The 21,170-nt window shown below is 41.7% G+C and overlaps 1 protein-coding gene across 4 annotated transcripts in view; it reads left to right on the top strand.

The window, feature by feature from the left end:
- Positions 1–17,420, top strand: part of TAF1A (TATA-box binding protein associated factor, RNA polymerase I subunit A) — a 38,200-nt gene extending 20,780 nt beyond the window's left edge. For 3 of the 4 annotated variants that reach the window (XM_058702443.1, XM_058702446.1, XM_058702447.1), the window contains 5 exons: positions 488–646; positions 4,702–4,768; positions 5,584–5,707; positions 6,758–6,912; positions 9,736–10,216. In XM_058702443.1, coding sequence (XP_058558426.1) covers positions 488–646; positions 4,702–4,768; positions 5,584–5,707; positions 6,758–6,912; positions 9,736–9,848 — 618 coding nt within the window. In that variant the 3' untranslated portion in view covers positions 9,849–10,216. Of the gene's footprint in view, positions 1–487; positions 647–4,701; positions 4,769–5,583; positions 5,708–6,757; positions 6,913–9,735; positions 10,217–17,354 lie in introns of those variants that run through there. The other variant, XM_058702445.1, reaches the window with a different exon arrangement.
- The last annotated feature ends 3,750 nt before the right edge of the window (positions 17,421–21,170 follow it).

The raw sequence follows: 21,170 nt of genomic DNA, 5'->3' as shown, positions 1-21,170 counted from the left end.
TATGCTGTTAAAAGATACTCTCTGAAACCACATGCCAGTGCATCTGGGAATTCCCCTGTGTGGGTGGGAACGAAAAGGAAGGAATCCTAGTTCCCATGTGCTCCTTCTGTGGCTGAAGTCATGTCGGCACTGAGTTTAGCTGCTTCGTGGGGTCTTTCTCACTCGTAGGTGGGCCCTGCTTTGAGGCCTTCATTTCTTTCAGGAACAGTTCCTAGGTTGAAGTGGCTGCATTTTTCAGTAACAAAAATGTGATCAGGAAGAAATGGGAACCCATGTGGGCCTTTGTTGTAAGTGATCTGTGTTCCACAGAGGTTGTAACGTATGCTGGTGACAGCAAAAACTGCCATTACTGTCGTTCCCTGTACAGGAAGTACTGTTTGTCGTTTTAGTGAATTTTTGTACCCATCAACAAAGTCAAGTTGTGCATTATCTTTCACTCAGCTGTCTTACAGAATTTAGCGAAGACATTATGACTTATTTTATATAGATGCTGGAGTTCTATGGGGATCAAGATGGAGCCCGAGAGGTACTCACCAATTATGCCTACGATGAAAAGTTCCCGTCAAATCCAAATGCTCACGTCTACTTATACAACTTTCTAAAGAGGGAGAAGGCACCAAGAGAGAAACTGATAAGTGTGCTGAAGGTATAAAATGTTTATTTCAATGACTGAACAGGGTCGGAGATCTACTTTAAGACATCCTTAGGGGCGTATGGCTGGCTCAGTTGGAAGAGCATGTGACTCTCGATCTCAGGGTGGTGAGTTCAAGTCCCATGTTGGGTAAAGAGATTACTAAAAAAAAGAAACTTCAAAACATCCTTAGGTCGTGCCTTCCAACTTGCAGATTCTGGCACTCCTAGCAAGTCACTCTGTTTGTGTGATGGTGCCCTGAAGTGGACAGAGGGGATCCCGCCCTGAGGTGCTGCCCTGAGGGGATCCTGCCACGTCCGTTCCCCCGGCGCCCTGCCCAAGTGAGACTGAGGGCAGAAACCCTTTGCCACCCTTCTTGGAAAGTTCTGCTTTGATAATTTTTGAAAATCAGCTTTATGGAACCTTTCACACACAATAAGACACATTTTTTTTTTTTATTTAAAATTTTTTTTTTAACCTTTATTTATTTTTGAGACAGAGAGAGAGAGAGCATGAACGGCGGAGGGTCAGAGAGAGGGAGACACAGAATCCGAAACAGGCTCCAGGCTCTGAGCTGTCAGCACAGAGCCCGATGCGGGGCTCGAACTCACGGACCGCTAGATCATGACCTGAGCCGAAGTCGGCCACTTAACCGACTGAGCCACCCAGGCGCCCCAAGACACTTATTTTAAGTGTACACTTGAAGGCGTTTTAACAGAGACATACATCCACGTAACTACCATGATGATCCAGACGCTGAACATTTCCGTCCTCTCAGAACATCTTTGATTTCCCTTTTGTAGCCTATCTACCCACATTTTTTCTGGCCCCAGGCAAATAATGATCTGCTTTCTGTCACGACAGATTAATTTTACCTCTTCTAGAATTTCATACACGTGAAACCTGCAATATATGCTCTTTATTGTGTGGCTTGTCTTGCCCCTCATGTTTTTGAGAGTCATCCATGTTATTGTGGGTGTCTGTAATTTGTTCCTTATTACTGCTGTGTAGTGTTCCATTTCTACACATACACTTCTTGATGGTGTATTTTCACTTTTTGCCTGCTATGAATGCTGCGGTGAACACTCACGTACAGGGCTTTATGTGCATATATGTTGTCATTTTTCTTGGGTAACTGTATGAGTGGAATTGCTGGAAAATTTGAAACAACCTCATAAGAAACTGTCCAACTGTTTTCTTTTTTTAATTGAGATGTAACTGGTGTATAATGGTATGTTATTTTTAGATAAACAGTGTAGCGATTCAGTATTTGTATGTATCGCAAAATGATCACCACAGTAATTCTATCTATCTGTCTGTCACCACACAATTACGTCTATCACCACACAGTTACAACTTACTTTTCTTGTGATGGGAACTTTTAAGATTTATTCTCTCAGAAACTTCAAATATACAATACTGTATTAACTATGGTCACCATGTTCTATATTATATCCCCAGGACTTAGGTTTATTTTATAACTGGAAGTTTGTACCTTTTTGTTTGTTTTTTGCTTTCGAGTTGTATTAGCTCTTTATATTTTAGATATTAAACCCTTACCAGATAGGTGATTTGCAAATATTTTCTCCTTTCACTGGGTTGCCTTTTCATTCTGTTGATGGTTTCCTTTGCTGTGCAGAAGCTTTTTAGTTTGGTGTAGTCCCACTTGTTTTTTTTTGCTTTTGTTGCCTTTTGCCCCACCGGTTTGTGAAATGACCGTACCATTGACATTCACGCCGTCAGTATGTGAAGGTTCAGTTTCTCACTTCCTCACTAACACTTGGTATTGTCAATCGTTTGAATTAATAGCCATTTTAGTGGATATGCAGTGGTGTCTCATGTGGTTTTAAGTTGCATTTTCCTAATGACTGATGATGTTGAGTATCTTTTCATATGCCTGTTGGCTACTTCTGTATCATCTTTTGTGAAGTGTCTGTTCAAATGTTTTGTCTCTTTTTTTAGAGAGTAATTTGTCTTTTCATGGATTTGTTAGTTTTATATAATCTGTCCTTACCTAAGGCATATGACATAGGATTCACAACATGGACTGAGAATATTTTCTTCCAGTCTGTGGCTTGCCTTTTTTTTCTTAATAATGTCTTTTGAAGAGCAGAAATCTCTAATTTTGAAGTACAGTTTATGCATTTTTTCTTTTATAGTTACTACTTTTTGTCCAAGAAATCTTTGCCAAGCCCAAGATAATGAAGATTCTCTTCTATGTTTTTTTTTTCTTTTTTCTAGAAGTAGTACAAATTTGTGTTTAGGTCTATGACAGATTTTCAGCTAATTTTTTTGTGTAGTGTGAGGTCAAGGTCAGGGTTCATTTTCCCCCCCATGTTGTTATTCCAGCACCATTTGGTGAAAAGACTCCTCGTCCTCCTTTGAATTACATTGGTAACATTGTTGAAAATCAATTGACCATATATATGGGCTCTGTTGTCTTCCAGTGGTTTATGTATTGCCATCCTTATAGCTACCCCACATGTCATAACTGTTGCTTTATGTGAGTCTGTGTCATGACGGTCATATAAATTTGTCCTTTCTCAAAATTGTTTTTCTAGGTTCTTTGACTTTCCATATACTTCTTTTTAAGTATTTTATTTTTATTTCTTTAGAGAGAGAGAGCATGAGTTGGAGAGAGAAGGGGGGGGGAGAGACAGAGAGAGAGAGAGAGAGAGAGAGAGAGAATTCCAAGCAGGTTTCATGCTCAGCACAGAGCCTAACACGGGCTCGATCCCATAACCCTGGGATCATGACAAGCTGAAACCAAGATTCGGACACTCAACTGACTAAGCCACCTAGGCTCCCCTTTCCATATACATTTTTATTTTTATTTTTTTAATGCCTTTTTTTTTTTTTTTTTTTTTGAGAGAGAGATAGATACCATGAGCAGGGGAGGGGCAGAGAGAGAGAGAGCGAGGGAGAGAGAGCGAGAATCCTAAGCAGGCTCCTCAGTGCAGAGCCCAACACAGGGCTCAGTCCCACAAACTGTGAGATCATGATCTGAGCCGAGACCAAGAGTCGGATGCTCAACCAAATGAGCCGCCCAGGCGCCCCTCCATATACATTTTTAAATCCGCTTGTCTAGTGCTAGAAATTGTCTTGCTGGGATTTCCAATCTATAGATCAATTCTGAGAAAACTTACATTTTAACAGTATGGAGGTTGCCAAATTGTGAACATCATATGTCTTTCCATTCATTTAGGTCTTTTGTTTCCCTATGAAATGTTTTATAGTTCTTATTGTATATATTTTGTTAAATTTATCCCTGTTTTGTGTTTGGGGTTGTTACTGTATAGGACATTGCTTAAAAATTTTTTTTAATGGTAAAATATATATAACATAGAATTGACCATTTTAAATGCATTTTTATTATTTTTTTAAATTTTTTATTAAAAAATTTTTTAACGTGTATTTATTTTTGAGAGAGAGAGAGAGAGAGAGACAGAGCGTGAGTGGGGGAGGGGCAGACAGAGAGACACAGAATCTGAAACAGGCTCCAGGCTCTGAGCTGTCAGCAGAGCTCAATGCTGGGCTCAAACTCACGAACTGCAAAATCATAACCTGAGCCGAAGTTGGACGCTTAACCACCTGAGCCACCCAGGTGCCCCGACAGGGATTTTTAAAAATAGCTTTACATAGAACACCTTTCTATACCCAAATTGAAACTGGACAAGAGCAAAACATGTTTTAAATCCTTGATTCATTTACTGAGGGCATATTAGGCAATAAGGACCTTATTTGAAACTAAGCTGAGGGGCGCCTGGGTGGCGCAGTCGGTTAAGCGTCCGACTTCAGCCAGGTCACGATCTCGCGGTCCGTGAGTTCGAGCCCCGCGTCAGGCTCTGGGCTGATGGCTCGGAGCCTGGAGCCTGTTTCCGATTCTGTGTCTCCCTCTCTCTCTGCCCCTCCCCTGTTCATGCTCTGTCTCTCTCTGTCCCAAAAATAAAATAAAAAATGTTGAAAAAAAATTTAAAAAAAAAAAAAAAAAAAAAAAAAAGAAACTAAGCTGAAATTTGAGGAATGCTGTTATCACGTGTAAAATTTACAAGATTATTTTTTTCTTCCAGATTTTGTATCAGATTGTACCATCTCATAAACTCATGTTAGAATTCCATAGATTACTGAGAAAATCAGGTAAATAATTTTTATTTTGTATCTCCATGTGCAGATAAGCTGTAGACTAGCAAACTATGGCCCATGGGCCAAATCCACCCCTAATCTGTTTTTATAAATCAGGTTCTTTTGGAGCATTTATGTGTTGTCTGTGGCTGCTTTTGCACTACAACAGCAGAGCTGTGTAGCTGTGACATAGACCGTATCATTCACAAAGCTTAAATATTTACTGTCCCTTTATTAGGAAAAGTTTTCTGACCCCTGCTGTAGAATATGAGGCAATATTTAGCACAAGAGAAATGGCTGCAATATAATTCACCTCATTTAATCTCTGTTGCATTTCAGCTCGGTATAGAAAAGAACATTTTTTTTTTTAAGTAGGTTCCATGCCCAGCACGGGGCTTGACCTCACGACCCTGAGATCAAGAGTCATGCAGTCCACCAGCTGAGCCAGCCAGGCGCCCCAGAACATAACTTCTTCATAGAAGGAAATCAGCTTAAGTCCAATAGGTACTGGGACTGTGTCAGTCCCTCTCCTGTTAGAAGAGAACATATATAAAATGTCTACATAGGGCAGGCACTTTAATGTTCTCAGTAAAGTATAGCTCATTTAGAAATCAGACTCACCACTCTGACTTCATTAGCAAAGACTAAATTAATGAATTATTGAATATTTCAGATTTATCACAGGAGAGTATGAACAGAATGAATTATTTTAAACCGTTAACCAAACTAGAAGGCTTACAATTCAGTAATATTTTATCAACTGAATATATATTTTTAGCTTTGTGCACTTCAGTATCTTGTGTAAACTCTAATTGTTGTGACCATTGCAGAAAAAAAAGACCACCATAAACTTGGGCTGGAAGTATTATTTGGAGTCTTAGATTTTGCTGGATGCACTAAAAATATAACTGCTTGGAAATATTTGGCAAAATATCTGAGACAGACTTTAATGGGGTAAGTAAGAGGAGCAGTGTTTATTACTGGCTCAGCACCAGTAAAATTTCCCAGTATTGTAGCTGATGTCTGTCAATGTTTAAGTATCATTCTTTGCTTATGTTTTTTGATTTCTTGAATTGTGTCTTCAGTTGTTTCTTCTTGGTACATCAGAAGCAAGGAAATAAGGTCACAGGTAAAACATACAAAAATTCTATTAAGATTTTTTTATGGGGACACCAGGGTGGCTCAGTCGGTTAAGCGTCCAACTTTGGCTCAGGTCATGACCTCATGGTTCATGGGTTCGAGTCCCACACCAGGCTCTGTGCTAACGGCTCAGAGCCTGGAGCCTGCTTTGAATTCTGTGTCTCCCTCTCTCTCTGCCCCTCCCCCACTCATGCTCTGTCTCTCTCTCTGTGTCTCAAAAATAAACATTAAAAGAAAAAAAGATTTCTTTTATTGTGTCCAAGTAAGTACTGTACCTTACCACTGGAGTACTAAAGAATGTGTGCATTTTCAAGTTGGAAATGATGACAAAAAGGGGTCATCCCCACTCTCCGCCAGGCTGTTTGTAAAGCTCTTGGTGATCTGTGTGTCATCATCTTGTAAGATCACATGGAAACTGCTTTTCTCCCAGCTGGTTTTCAATAATTTTTTGTGGGGCTTTTTAGGGCCTCATAAGATCATCGTCAGTTATCCATTCAGCAGATGTTTGTTAAGTCCATTGTGAGCTGGATATCTAAAACTATGCCTCTGATCATAATACCATTTTGAGAAAAGAAGGAGTGGCCCTTGTCATTTTTAAAAAGTGTTTATTTATTTATTTTTGAGAGAGCACGTGCAAGTCATGGCAGGGCAGAGAGAGAGAAAGAGAGAGAATCCCAAGAAGGTGCCATGCTGTCAGTGCAGAGCCCAACACGGGGCTGGAACCCACGAGCCATGAGATCATGACCTGAGCTGAAGTCAGACTGAGCCACCCAGGCTCCCTTCCACAGACTCTTCTTAAGTTCATATTCTGCCAGTATAGGTCCATCTCCATCACTGACCTCTTTTGACATTTTTCTTTTCCAGGAACCACCTTGCCTGGGTCCAAGAAGAGTGGAACTCCAGGAAAACCTGGTGGCCTAGCTTTCACTTCAGCTCCTTTTGGGCAAAAAGCGATTGGAAAGAGGATAAAGCTTTGGCTTGTGAGAAGGCTTTGGTAGCTGGAATACTGTTAGGAAAAGGTATGGGGTTTTTTTTCTTCTTACGTAGACGTAGCTTTTGGACGATTTTGAAATTACAAAGTGTGACCATTCATTCGTGTCACAGCTTACTTGGTACAGTGCCCAAGGACATTAGATGCTGAAGAGGATAACTGGTGAATGGAAAAATGAACGTTGAGTTGAGGCCAGGTGATCTGCTTGTAAGGACTGTCCGTGGACTGGAAACTGATTTCATCTTGTTGATTGCGGTGCTTGCTTTTTATGCTGTAATTTGCGTATCTTTAGGGGCCAGTTAAGATAGAGGATGCAGACTGTTTCCACAACAACCGCATAGAAAGTTTACTGACATTGTCCACTTGACAGTATTAGAAATAGAAAAAGATTCTTTGTTGACCTTACTGTTTGATAATAGCTCCTCATTATACTTACTTATCTGTTCTGGTTCGGAGGGAACATTTCTCCCGTAAAAAGAGTATACCTCCTATTAACTTATTTAAAAATCCTCTTAAAGAAAGGGAAATTGATCTTTTCTTCGTGGAACATGCTGGCTGTTAAAACTCTCAGGGAGCGCTCGGTGCCAATGGAGCAGGGAAACTGTAGGTCAGAGAAAAAGTGAGTGTCACCCGTGTGCATGAGTGAGCAGTCTGTTGCTAGAGAGTTCAGGGTATCCTAAAGAGATTCTTCAGCTCAGTTGTGAGATGGTTGGTTTTATTTTGGAATTAGTATTCTCAGTGAGTGTTTCAGATGATTACAAGGGTTAATGAAATGCTGGTTCCTAAGAGGAAAAGGACAAATAAATAGGAAAACAATTGTAAGATTTCTCTCTGAACACACTGATGCCAAGGAACAGAAATGTGATTCAGACTGAGATTTCTACTTCCTTATGAGCATAGAGGCATCTAGTACAGATATCTAAAGGTGTCTGTGTTTGAGCCAAGTCTGGACTGATTTTCCAGTCTGTCACCTTTTCCTGTCACTTAGATCAAACAGTTAACCTTTGGGACCCTCTCTCTGAGTGGGCTTCCTAACACCTGTCCATGGTGCCTACGGGATTGTTGTAAGCATCAAGTGAGCGTCACATCAAAGTGCTTTATAAATTCAAAAGTGCTCTGTGAATATCAGGCATAATCATGCCTGAAAATGGGTACATTTCTTTTTTCCGGTGTTAGTGTGGAGGTTGAGTCAGTCTGTTCAGGAGTTGAGCTGGGTTTTGTCTGTGCTCTGGTTATCCCCATTCTATCACAGGATTCAAATTCTGGTCACGATCTGCCTTTACTTCATGCTGAGAGCAGGGTCTGGTAGCTGCCCTTCCTTCCATGCTCTGGTAAGGCAAGCCAGGCCCTTTGTCCTTGCGACTATATGTCTTCTGGCGGAGGAAGGAGTTTGTAGGTTATTTGGCTTTTTCTCTGTGTTAGGGTGAGATCAGAGTTCTTTCTATCTTTCTATATTCTAGATGGAAGCAGAAGTCTGTGTACAAAGTATTTTGTTTTTGCTAAAGTGGTAGATGTGTTTGGAAATACAGATTATTACATTAACATCACAGCACTGCTTTCTAGCTAATAAAACGTTAGTAATTCTGGCATACTATTTCAGGAATAATGGTTACTGTAGGTACAGTATATATCCTAGCAATTTCCCAGAGAAGATGAATGTATGGTGAGACTATAATGAAATTAGTTCTTATGTGATTTATGGTCTCACTCATCAAATATAAAAAAAATTCTCTTCTTCAAGGTTTATTTATTTTGAGAGAGAGAGAGAGGAAGGGAGTCGGGGAGGGGCAGAGAGAGAGGAGAGAGAGAATACCAAGCAGGCTCTGCACTGACAATGCGTAGCCTGACACGGGTCTTGAACTCACGAACTGTGAGGTCATGACCTGAGCCGAGATCAAGAGTCAGACGCTTAACCCAAATGCGCCACCCAGGTGCCCCTAAAAAAATCTCTTAAAATACCCAGTTTACATTTTTATTTATTTTTTTGAAGAGAAAGCGTGAGTCGAGGAGAGGGGCTGAGGGAGAGAGGGAGAGAGAGAGAGAAAAAGAGGGAGAGAGAGAGAGAGAGAGAGAGAGAAAGAAAGAAAGAGAGAGAGAGAAAGAAAGAATGAAAGAATGAAAGAATCCCAAGCAGGCTCCACCCCAGTGTGGAGCTCGATCCCACAACCCTGGGATCATGACCTGAGCTGAAATCAAGATTTAGACGTTCATCCAGACGCACCCAGTCTAGTTTTTTTTAATAGAAATTTGATTCATGTTTGAAATACTTGACCAGTGAACCGATGGCATTGTAAGACTGTGAAAAGACCTTTGTCAGAGCTGCCACATCACCATCCAGCTGCTCTCTGGATGGCTAGAACGGCTGGCTAAGTTCTCATCTCTTCTGACCTGTGAGGAATTTATTTTAATCCTTCACATCAAGGTTTTCTTACAGAGAACCTTTGTATTGTTACAGATGCCTCTTCGGCTGTTTTACAAGCTGACATTGAAAGGGAATTTGTAGTAATTTGCTTTTGGCGAAGTCTCATTTAATATGTGAATATATGTATAATATGCATATCACCTTGACTGGGGCTTGGGAGGCAGGGTGGAACCAGCTAAAGTATGTGCTTTAATTAGCAACCAATCAGAAACGTTTTCATATGTAGAAAGTGTGCGTTTCACTGGTGATAGCTCTTAGAATGTGCTCAGGATACCTTGGTATAGATAATACAAATCCATCTTATTTTCATAATCGTTAGTATGCCAGAGTTGAAGCAAAATTTTCAAAATGTGGAAATATACTTGAAGAATTTGATAAGTATTAAAACTCTTTGTTGATTTTGCTTCGTTTGTGTTTTTTTTATTGTAGGTTGTAGATACTTTCGGTATATTTGCAAACAAGATCATCCAGTCTTAAGGAAAAAAATAAGGCGGATAAGGAAATCTGTGAAAAAACACAGTATTGTAAATCCAGGACTCTGATACTGAATATTAGTTATTTAAGATGAGTAGCTACAGAATAGTAGCTCGGTAGGTGTTACTGAATGTATTTAATTGGCATATCTATGATGTAGTTTATATTTTTATATTTTTCTATATTTTCTATATTTCTGTATTTTCTTTTATTGTAATTATAGCTAAAAAAGAAACAGCCTTGCTGCTTTTGTTCTTTGTAAATAGCATATTTTTCTTTGTTGTACCATTAAATATAATATTTATTAAGAAATAAACCTTCAAATAAGAAATATATTTGTTTCATTAGAGAATACAGGTCTATGGCAGTTATTGCTGTCTGCAGATAATTTCCTTCTGACTGTTGTATAATAAAACATAACTTGTAGTGTTGTTAAGTGGATTTCTATTCTTGGAGTTTCTAAACGATCCATATTAGGTTTACCATCATAAGGAATATATTGGTCATGAGTTCTCTTGAGGAATTTTGGAAACAGAGAAGGATTTAGGAAAGGAATTCTCTTTGTTTTGGGGGTATTAAGACATGGGGGCTTGGGGCTAAGTGACCTTCTGACAAGAGAGCTACCTTTGACTCTAGAAGACTAATTTGGGTCAGAGCGGGTAGAGGGTTGGCCTGACTTCAAAGGGCTCTAGTCTGTTGTTGTTTTGCCAAGCACAGCAATCTGGGACATGCTTTGGAACTCCTGTGTCCCTTACCTTTCTCTTGGAAACGGGGATGTGGCAGTAGGCAGCTGGACAGTGGAGAAGAATCTGCCAGTGAGATGGTATCCCAGGGTCACACAGCCCAATGGGAAAGCTTGGCTCAGAAGCCAAGAACAGCGTTCCTGGAATAGGAGCTGGCGCTTTATGTAATATGTTGTGGTAACTGGTAGAGTGAGTGCTTCGTCGAAACTGTCTCAGCTCTTACACATTTACGGTTCAGATAACTTGTATTTGAGTTCCGTGAAGGCTCACTAACTTTAGAACAAGCCCAGTATTTAGATGGCAAACCTCACATTTTCCCCACTGGCTTTAAACCATCTGCAAGTGTCTCCTGGGTAGCTCAGTCAGTTAAGTGTGTGACTTCAGCTCAGGTCATGATCTCATGGTTCATGAGTTCAAGCACCGCATCAGGCTCTGTGCTGACAGACCGGAGCCTGGAGCCTGCATCAGATCGATTCTGTGTCTCGCTCTCCCTGCCCCTCCCCCACTTGTGTGTCCACATTCTCCCTCTCTCTCTCTCTCTCACACACACAAAAACAAACATTAAAAAAAAATTTTAAAGAAAATTTAAACCATCTGCAAGAAAATAGCACAAATTATCCTTTGTCAGTAACTTGGTTCAATATTTTATACTTAGTAAGCTGACTCAATAAATACTCATCCTTATAATATACATGTGAAACATGTAGGTGCCCCACAGACCAACATAAACCAAGTTCAATCAACCACGTGGGTAGGACCAGCTTTACTTCTGGGGGCTGGCGAGTGGGTTGGAGACCCACCCTTCTGTGGAAGGTCAGCCCTACAGGAATGAAATGCCCGGATGACATGGGCAAGGTCTCAAAGCTCAGGCCGAGATTGTCAGGGCATCTCCTCTCTGAAACTTTAGTCAAAAGCTGTTAAGTAGGATTTACGGGTTCTCATGATCTCTGGCAAATGGAGGTGGGACTGCAAGAGAAATGAGTAGACTTGGTTCTTGGTTTCCACACACACCTTAACTTGCTAGGGTTTTCATACCCAATGATCATATTGCACGATGCAGTAAGAGTGGTGTGAATCTACTGTGATTTTTAGGTCCACTATAGTCAGTTTCATGAATAATAATGGCTAAAATGTATCAAGCACTTTGGGCATTACATGATATCTTACTGTCCCCACAATCTTACGAGTTATTCCCATTTTACCCAGGAAGGAAGGGGGGTCTCAGAGGTTAAGTGACTTGCACAAAGTCACAGCTCATAGATGGTGGCACCAGGACCCTAACCTGACCACTGTGGTTCCAGAGAGCACGCGCTCTATCTGTACTGCGAGTACTGCCTCCCAGTTCCGTCAGTGTTTGTGACCCGCAGAGCCCTGAGCTAGGCAGCAAGGAAAAGAGTAGAGGGGATTCGCAACCCAGAGCCTAGCAGCTCCAGCAAAGCCTGTCCTCTGCCGGGCTTGGTAGGTCGGTCTCCCCTCTGTGTCCTCACTGGTCCCTCACAGCCTCTTCTCAAATCATCACATTGTTATGTTATCTTTGTACATTTTTTTTATTAACATTTAGTTAATTTTTGAGAGAGAGAGATAGAGACAGAGCGCGAACAGGGTGAGAGGCCGGGTGGGGTGGTGGACACAGAATCTGAAGCAGGCTCCAGGCTCTGAGCTGTCAGCACAGAGCCCGACATGGGGCTTGAACTCACGAACTGTGAGATCATCACCTGAGCCAAAGTTGGACGTTTAACCGACTGAGCCACCCAGGCGTCCCTGTCCTTCTTAATAGTACATTATCTGAACTTAATAATCTTTTATCGGCAACCCTCAACAGAATTTCTAGCGCATTAAATATTGGATAGAAGGGGCACCTGGATGGTTCGGTCAGTTGAGCGTTCGATTCTTGATTCCAGCTCAGGTCATGATCTCACGGTTTGTGAGTTTGAGCCCCGCATAGGGCTCTGTGCTGACAGTGCAGAGCCTGCTTGGGATGGTCTCTCTTTCTGTTTCCACCCCTCCCTACCCTTGAAAATAAATATAAATAAACATTAAAAAATAAATATTGAGTAGAACTGAATGGAAATTCATGAAAGCTATTGACCTAGTGTGCCCGTTGCGTAGGAAATAGTATCTTGGGGCTCCTGTGCCCAGGGTAGGGGCCTCGGGAGACTTAGGTTTGACTTCTGGGTTTATCATTAGGTAGTTCTGTGACTTCTTGGACAAATTACTGAGCTTTCATAGTTTCTTTACCTGTAGTTGAGAGATAGGATTTCTCTCACTGGATTGCTACGAAGAATGAAAAATATAACCAATGCCTAGGATAATAATGAATACTTAACAAATCTTTTATTTTTATTTTTTTAAATTTATTTTTGGTTTTTTTTTTTAAATTTTTTTTTTTAACGTTTATTTATTTTTGAGACAGAGAGAGACAGAGCATGAACGGGGGAGGGTCAGAGAGAGGGAGACACAGAATCTGAAACAAGCTCCAGGCTCTGAGCTGTCAGCACAGAGCCCGACGCGGGGCTCGAACTCACGGACCGCGAGATCATGACCTGAGCTGAAGTCGGCCGCTTAACCGACTGAGCCACCCAGGCGCCCCTATTTTTGGTTTTTGAGAGACAGAGCACAAGCAGGGGAGGGGCAGAGAGAGAAGGAGACACGGAATCTGAGGCAGGCTCCAGGCTCTGAGCTGTTAGCACAGAGCCCGACGCGGGGCTCGAACTCACAAACCGTGAAATCATGACCTGAGCTGAAGTCGGAAGCTCAACCGACAGCCACCCAGGTGCCCCAATACTTAACAAATCTTAAGTGAACACCCATCGTGACGATTTTAGACAGCAGATAACAGGAACTAAAGATAATTTAAAGTCTGGTTTTCTCTTAAAAGCCTCTGAAATACAGAAATTGTGCAGTAGTTGAGTTCATGCTTTCTGCTAAAATACACCCATCTTTCAGTCTATGGACAGTGCAGCCATCAACCACGGACTCAAGGGCTTCACACACTTTTGAAGATACACAGTCCACCACACAGTTCCCTCCTTGCTCAGCTGCCCCCAACTCTGACCTCCGGCTCACTGGCTTAGCGGGACTGCCGTGCTTTGCTTGGGACTCCGGCCCAGTGCGCTGTTCGGGAGAGGTTGTTCCAAGGTGGAGAAGTCAGACTGTGTAGAACTTAGTTTATGAGTTGCACTTCTTCGGTAATCCCAGTCTTGTGCTGTCTGTTGTCCACTGCCTGAGAAACAGTTCCTCATATAGTTGATCTAGATTAGATGACAGGCAAAATAACTAAACTAAAATTAGGACCTTTTGCCTGTCAAATGATACCTTTAAGAAAATTAAAGGTAGTCTGTTAAAAGATTTGTGGGGCATCTGGATGGCTCAGTTGATAGAGTATGTGACTCTTGATCTTGGGGTTGTGAGTTCAAGTTCTACTTTGGGTGCAGAGATTACTGAAAAATAAAATGTTAAAGGGGTACCTGTGTGGCCCAGTTGTTTGGGTGTTCTCAAGATCGAGCCCTGCACTGGGCTCTGTGCTGACAGCATGGAGCCTGCTTGGGATCCTCTCTCTCTCTCTCTCTCTCTTTCTCTCTCTGCCCCTCCCCACTCTTGCTCGTGCTGTCTCTCTCTCTCTCTCTCTCTCTCTCTCAAAATAAATAAACATAACAAATTATTTAAAGAATAATGAAAAAATAATAAAATCTTAAAAAGAAAGTATTTGCAACACATAAACTGACAGGATTAAAATAAATTCAGATCAATAAGAACAGGGGAAAGAGCCCAATAGAAAAAAATGGACAAAACACATGAACAAGTATTTCACAGAAGTTAAACATGGACCACAAACACCTAAGTCCGAGAAATGCAAATCAAGAGCATAGTGGAATTCCAGTTCAGACCCACTCAGTTAGCAAAAATTAAGATGATGGGGAATAAAATACAAGAAATAGGTTGGGTTTTTTTGGTACCATTTACCAATACTATTCTTGAGTGTTTACTCGAGAAATGCTTGTACGTGTGCACCAACAGACTGGGAATACTAGAAAAAACCCACAAATGCTTAGTGGCATGAGAGCGGATAAATTGTGATAGTCGCACAAGGAAAAATGAACAAAACTGTAGATTTATACACCAATGTAGAGGGAACCCCGTAACATACTGAGTGAAAGAAACGTGTCCCTGTGTACGACTTCATGACTACATAGAGTTCAAACTCTAAAGTGCAACTAAGGACTAAAATGCTTATAAATGTATGTAGCTTGTGATGAAGCTACATATATATTAAAAAAAAAAAACCAAAAAACAAGAGAATGATAAACAAAACTCCCATGCAGAGTGGTTACCTCTGAATGGAAGGGCAGAGGGAAAGGATGGAGGAAAAGCTCATCGTTAAGGGACGTAAATTATTGTTAAAGGCCTAGTTTTTTAATTAAGTGGCAGGCTCTCCGTGGACTAATATTGACAGTGCATGATGAGCCACGGATTGTGGTTTATCCCATTTTGTGCACTTGGGGCTACTGTAAAAAATGGAAAGGACCCTACAATATCTGATTCCATTTATATGAAATCTCCAGAGTAAGCAAGTCTACAGAAATGGAGAAAGTAGACTAGTGATTGCCTAGGGCGAGGAGAAGGGGGGGTGGATGAGAAGATGAGGCGGAAGTGATAGCCGGAAGTGATAGCTGGAGGGGTGGGTACAGGGTTCCTTTGGGATCCTGGTTGCAGAATTCACTCTGTGAATATACTAAAAAGCATTTAATTGTGCACTTTGAACGAGTGAATTGTATGGCATGTGAATTTTATCAGTGACACTATTACCAAAAAGAAACAAAACCAAAAAACCAACTAGCTTTATGGAGTCAGAAAGGTCTGGATTCAACCAAGCACCTCACCTAACTGAGCCTCAGGTTTATTCTGTAAAACAGGGTGATCTGAGAAAGGCAGAAAGTGCTTAGCATAGTCTTGGTGCACTGGTTTTCTCAATAAGTGGTAACATTTATTATTATGAACAACAACAACAAAGGAAATTAAACTAAAAAATGAACACAAAACCAGGCCAACCTTTTTTTTTTTTTTTTTAATTTTTTTTTCAACGTTTTTTATTTATTTTTGGGACAGAGAGAGACAGAGCATGAACGGGGGAGGGGCAGAGAGAGAGGGAGACACAGAATCGGAAACAGGCTCCAGGCTCCGAGCCATCAGCCCAGAGCCTGATGCGGGGCTCGAACTCATGGACCGCGAGATTGTGACCTGGCTGAAGTCGGACGCTTAACCGACTGCGCCACCCAGGTGCCCCTAACCATTCTTTAATGAAGGGGTAAGTGTGGCCCTTTGGGGTCTAGTTATTTATCCATATTTATAGCACAAGGGCTTTATCTGCTGGATTGCATTAGAATATTTATATTTTAGGGGCACCTGGGTGGCTCAGTCGGTTCAGTGTCCCAACTCTTGATTTCGGCTCAGGTCATAGGATCAAGCCCTGCATCAGATTCCAAGCTGAGCATGGAGACTGCTTAAGATTCTCGCTCTTCCTCTACCCCTCTCCCCCACATACACTCTCTCTAAAGTAAAAAAAAATACATAAATAAAAATATAAAAAGGAATATATTTTAAATTTTGTTTCTTTTAATGTGTATTTATTTTTGACAGAGAGAGACAGAGCATGAGCGGGCGAGGGGCAGAGAGAGAGCAAGGGAGACACAGAATCTGAAACAGGCTCCAGGCTCCGGGCTGTCAGCACAGAGCCCGACACGGGGCTCAAACCCACAGACCGCGAGATCGTGACCTGAGCCGAAGTCAGACGCTCAACCGACTGAGCCACCCAGGCGCCCCAAAAAGGAATATATTTTAAATATTTCAAAAGGAAATAAGCAGACCCTTGATGGATGTGGCTTGCAAATCCTAGGACTAGTATCCTCTGAATAAGTTAATTTTTTAAAAATTAATGTATTTGAAACTCTTCATCCAAGATTCATGCTCCAAAAGAAACAATCAGGCACCAGGTAAAAGTCCACTCCTATTCAGTCCTACAAAGACCCGTCTGTGTGTGATCCATGTAGATATGGATGTAGCCTTTAACTCAGTGAATAGAGGCAGATCTTTTTTTTTTTTTTTTTTAACATTTATTTATTTTTGAGACAGAGAGAGAGCAAGAACGGGGGAGAGGCAGAGAGAGAAGGAGACACAGAATCTGAAGCAGGCTCCAGGCTCTGAGCTGTCAGCACAGAGCCTGACACGGGGCTCGAACCCACGGACCGCAAGATCATGACCTGAGCCGAAGTCGGCCGCTTAACCGACTGAGCCACCCAGGCGCCCCTAGAGGCAGATCTTGAATTTGTTTCTGCCTTGTCAGCCCCACGATGAGAGACACCACTGTCTGTTGTTTATTGCCTCCTATTATGCCTATACCAAGAATTCACACATTCTTATCGACGTGCCTGGATCTTCATTCAGTCAATATACTCCTTAATTGGCAGGCTGCGTCTGACACAGATTTTTCTAAGTGAAGAAAACAAGTTAAAGTGATTGCTATACTTTTCATGTTTTGATACATCATCATAACGGAATGAACGAGATCTGGGCTGTAATTCACAACACCTAAATTTTATTGCCATCCTCTCCACCCAAAGCAGGACCTTAAGTATTTCATGGAACCTCTCTGAGACTTAATTCACTTGTCTATACGTTCGTGATAGAGTATCTCCCCTGCTTACCTCAGAATTTTTGTGACGATCAGATGAGATGAAGTGGGAGACAATACTTTGTAAACTGTAATGCATAATACAAATGAAGAGTTATTAATACTTTCCTTAATCTCAAACACACCTGTTCGTTTTCGTACAGTGAGAAGGCAGTTAGGCTGTGGCTGTGAAGACAGATAAACTTCGAGAGAAAACGAAGTTACATGAGAAGGTACTGGCTAGAACATCTATTTTTTTTTTTTTAAGTTTATTTATTTTAGAGAGAGAGGGGACAACCGGGAGAGGGGTAGAGAGAGAGAGACAGAGAGAGAGAGAGAGAGAGAGAGAGAGAATCCCAAGCAGGCTCTGTGCCATCAGTGCAGAGCCCGATGCAGGGCTCAAACTCACAAAGAGATCATAACCTGAGCCGAAATTCAAGAGTCAGACGCTTAACCGACCAAGCCACCCAGGTGCCCCTAGAGCATTTCCTTTTCTATTTTTTTCTTTTCTGTTCCATGACATGATGCTAGAATGAACACCAGACCTGAACCTCTCAATGTGACTTTTTTAAATGCAGCTCTTGATCTCAGGGTCATGAGTTTGAGCCTCACATTGGGTGTAGAGATTACTAAAAAAATAAACTTAAAAAAAAGAAAGTCACTTGCTATATGAAAGTGTGTGTGTGTGTGTGTGTGTGTGTGTGTGTGTGTGTGTGTGTGTGGCTGTTATTGGTTGAATCGTGTATCCCCAAAAGGATATGGCCAAGTCCTAACCCCCAATCCTTCAGAATGTGACCCTATTTGGAGATCGGGTCTTTACAGAGATAATCAAGTTAAAATAAGGTCGTTGGGGTAAGTCTAATCCAAAATGACTGGTTTCCTCATAAAAAGGGGAACATTTGGACACAGACATGCACCCAGAGAATGCCATGTGAACACAAAGACAGAAATTGGGGTGATGTATCCTCGAGCCAAGGGTACAAAATTGCCTGTAAACAAATTCTTCACAGCCTAGAGAAAAACCAGCCCTGCTGACAGCTTGACCTCATCTTCCAGCCTTCAGAAGTGTGAGACAATACATTTCTGTGGTTCAGGCCGCCCAGTTTGTGATACTTTGTTACAGCAACCCTAGCTGATGAATAACAATATTTTTAAAAATGTTCTGTTTGCTTCCAAGGTTGGAGCTAAAGTGATTTCGCTACACAATCTGGTCCCAGCTTGCAGTTCTAGATTTTTTTCTCCTAAGCTCACCTAACAGTCAAAACTTGGTTTTCTCTTCTTCTCCACCTGGACTTCATCTGAATACTCTGTTCAATCTTCATTAGGATTTTCTTAGCCACTCCAGTCTGATGCCCCCTCTCCTTCCTTGGGATTCCTACGGGCAGTTTGTTCCTTCCTTATTGTTGTCTGAATATCATCTGCCTAGGATTATTTGGACTCTTATTTTAGCCTTTCTTCTCAGAGCATAAACTCCTTGAAAAAGTTTATTTCGTGCATCCATTTTCCGTTAAATGTTTCTCTTTCAGTATCATGCTTTGTGCGTGATAATAAATATCTATGGTAAAATTAGTAACTGTATAGTTATATAATCACTACATAAAATATTATGTAGTCCCATCTGAAATGTTGCATCTTTTAATAATCAGAAATTTGTGCTGTCACTGTGTCTGATGGGACCTGCTAGCCAATCTCTCCCTGTCAATTTTGAAATCCATCTTTGCCCAAAACAGTAAGATCTGATTTGGATTTACATGTCCTGGGTAGATAGGAATTATTATATCCAAGGTTTTTTGTTTTCTTGTTTTTTTTTTATTTTATTTTATTTTTTAACGTTTATTTATTTTTGAGACAGAGAGAGACAGAGCATGAACAGGGGAGGGGCAGAGAGAGGGAGACACAGAATCTGAAGCAGGCTCCAGGCTCTGAGCCATCAGCCCAGAGCCCGACGCGGGGCCCGAAACTCTCGGACTGCGAGATCGTGACCTGAGCTGAAGTCAGACGCTTAATTGACTGAGCCACCCAGGCGCCCCTGTTTTCTTGTTTTTTTAAAATATAAGTTTGTTTATTTTGAGAGAGCATGAGCAAGTGGGGGAGGGGCAGAGAGAGGGAGAGAGAGAATCCCAAGCAGGCTCTATGCTGTCAGCACAGAGTGTCATGCAGGGCTCGAACTCACGAACTATGAAGTCATGACCCGAGCTGAAGTCAGATGCTTAACTGACTGAGCCACCCAAGCACCTTGTTTTTGTGTTTTCTGTTTTTGTTTGTTTGTTTTTTTTTAATACTGTGCTATAATTCTGTAAACACAGCCATTAAGCATTATTTTCCAGGGTGCCTGGGTGGCTCAGTGATTAAGTGTCCAACTCTTGATTTCAACTCAGGTCATGACCTCACAGTTCGTGAGTTCCACCTCGGAGTTGGGCTCTGTGCTGACAGTACAGAGCCTGCTTGGGATTCTCTGTCTCCTCTCTCTTGGCCCTCCCCCACTCATGATCTCTTTCTCTCTCTCTCTCTCTCTCTCAAACATTTTTTTTTTTAAAAAGAATTATTTTCCAAGAAGGAGGCATTCCTTTTAAACTCAGTATTTTTTTTTTTTTTTTTTTTGTGGCAAAGGGAAAACTGAGACATAAATGTCAATAAAAGATCCAGAAGTACTCTCAGGTCCCACGTGGAAAGAGAGAATGCACTCATTCCTACTCCTCGTGGGGTCAGACTGTTACCTCCCATTTCTGAGAAGGCATGGTGTGTGAATCCCCTGGCTGAAATCGGTCCATGTGTTTTTTACTCCTCCCACCCAAGGCTTCCAGAAGGATGACATTATCTAACCTCTCAGCAAACAACCCCATGGAAACAGTACAGTCATCAATGAATCATGGATGCTGTATTATGTTTTAAAAAGCAGCATTCAACTAGGGATGCTCTTGAACAGTACAGACAGGAAAGCAGGGGTGTGTTGATGATTCTTAACCACTCCCTCCTGAATTATCCCTTACTTATAGAGATGTCGTGTGTTTGTATTTTATTTTTATGTATTTTATTTGTTATTATTATTTTTTTAATGTTTATTTATTTTTGAGAGAAAGAGAGCATGAACAGGGGAGAGGCAGACAGAGAGGGAGACACAGAATCCGAAGCAGGCTCCAGGCTCCGAGCTGTCAGCACAAAGCCCGACGCGGGGTGCTCGAACTCATGAACCTCGAGATCATGTCCTGAGCCAAAGTTGGATGCTTAACCAACTGAGCCACCCAGGTGCCCCGAAATGTAGTGTGTTTTTATTTTAAATGCCATTTTGGGCCTTCACAATCCACAGCATTGTGAACACACACCCATTAGACTGAGGCTCATCCCCTCTTGACATCCTGGAAAGGCTGTTTGGAGTGGTGGGTGGGATCCCTCCTTAGAAGTGGATCCAGGCCAAGGAAAGTCTTTGATTTCATTTGCATTTCAAAGCGCAGTTTTTTGCCAGTGAGGAAATTTCCGGATAGTGGAGAATCGTGGAAAGTACCAGAAGGAAAGTGAACTCAGAGCCTAATGCCTCTGCAGGCTTGTGCCCTGGTTCATGCCTCTGTCTGGGTTTGGGGTCGTGTGAGTTTGGGACTCCATGTCCTTCAGTCATTTAAGAAATATTTATCAAAGGCCTGTCATGTGCCAAGAACATGTATAAAACAAAACACATTCTTAAATGCTAATGTTGAAACATAAACTAAGTGGGGAAGTGTGCCCTGAGAGCAGTTATGGACTTGGCAAAAATAAAGACCCCAGGTGTTGTGTGCCTCCCTAGGACACTGTCCCAACAGCCCTTGCCGACTCCTTGTGTGTACCAGGCCATACTCCCCGCTTCGTTCACTGTCTCCTTTCTTCTTACTCCTTGCTGTGGATCCAAGATTCATGGAATGTCCTCTCTTCCAGCCAGGGCAAATATAGAGCTGTCCGGATCACAGGAACCATAAACTCCCCCTGCCTCCCCCTACCGACCCCCCTAT

This window comes from Neofelis nebulosa, chromosome 15, assembly GCF_028018385.1.
Source record: "Neofelis nebulosa isolate mNeoNeb1 chromosome 15, mNeoNeb1.pri, whole genome shotgun sequence".
NCBI lineage: Eukaryota > Metazoa > Chordata > Mammalia > Carnivora > Felidae > Neofelis > Neofelis nebulosa.
The sequence above is the reverse complement of the archived record's forward strand: the minus strand, read 5'-3'. Positions and strand labels throughout refer to the sequence as shown.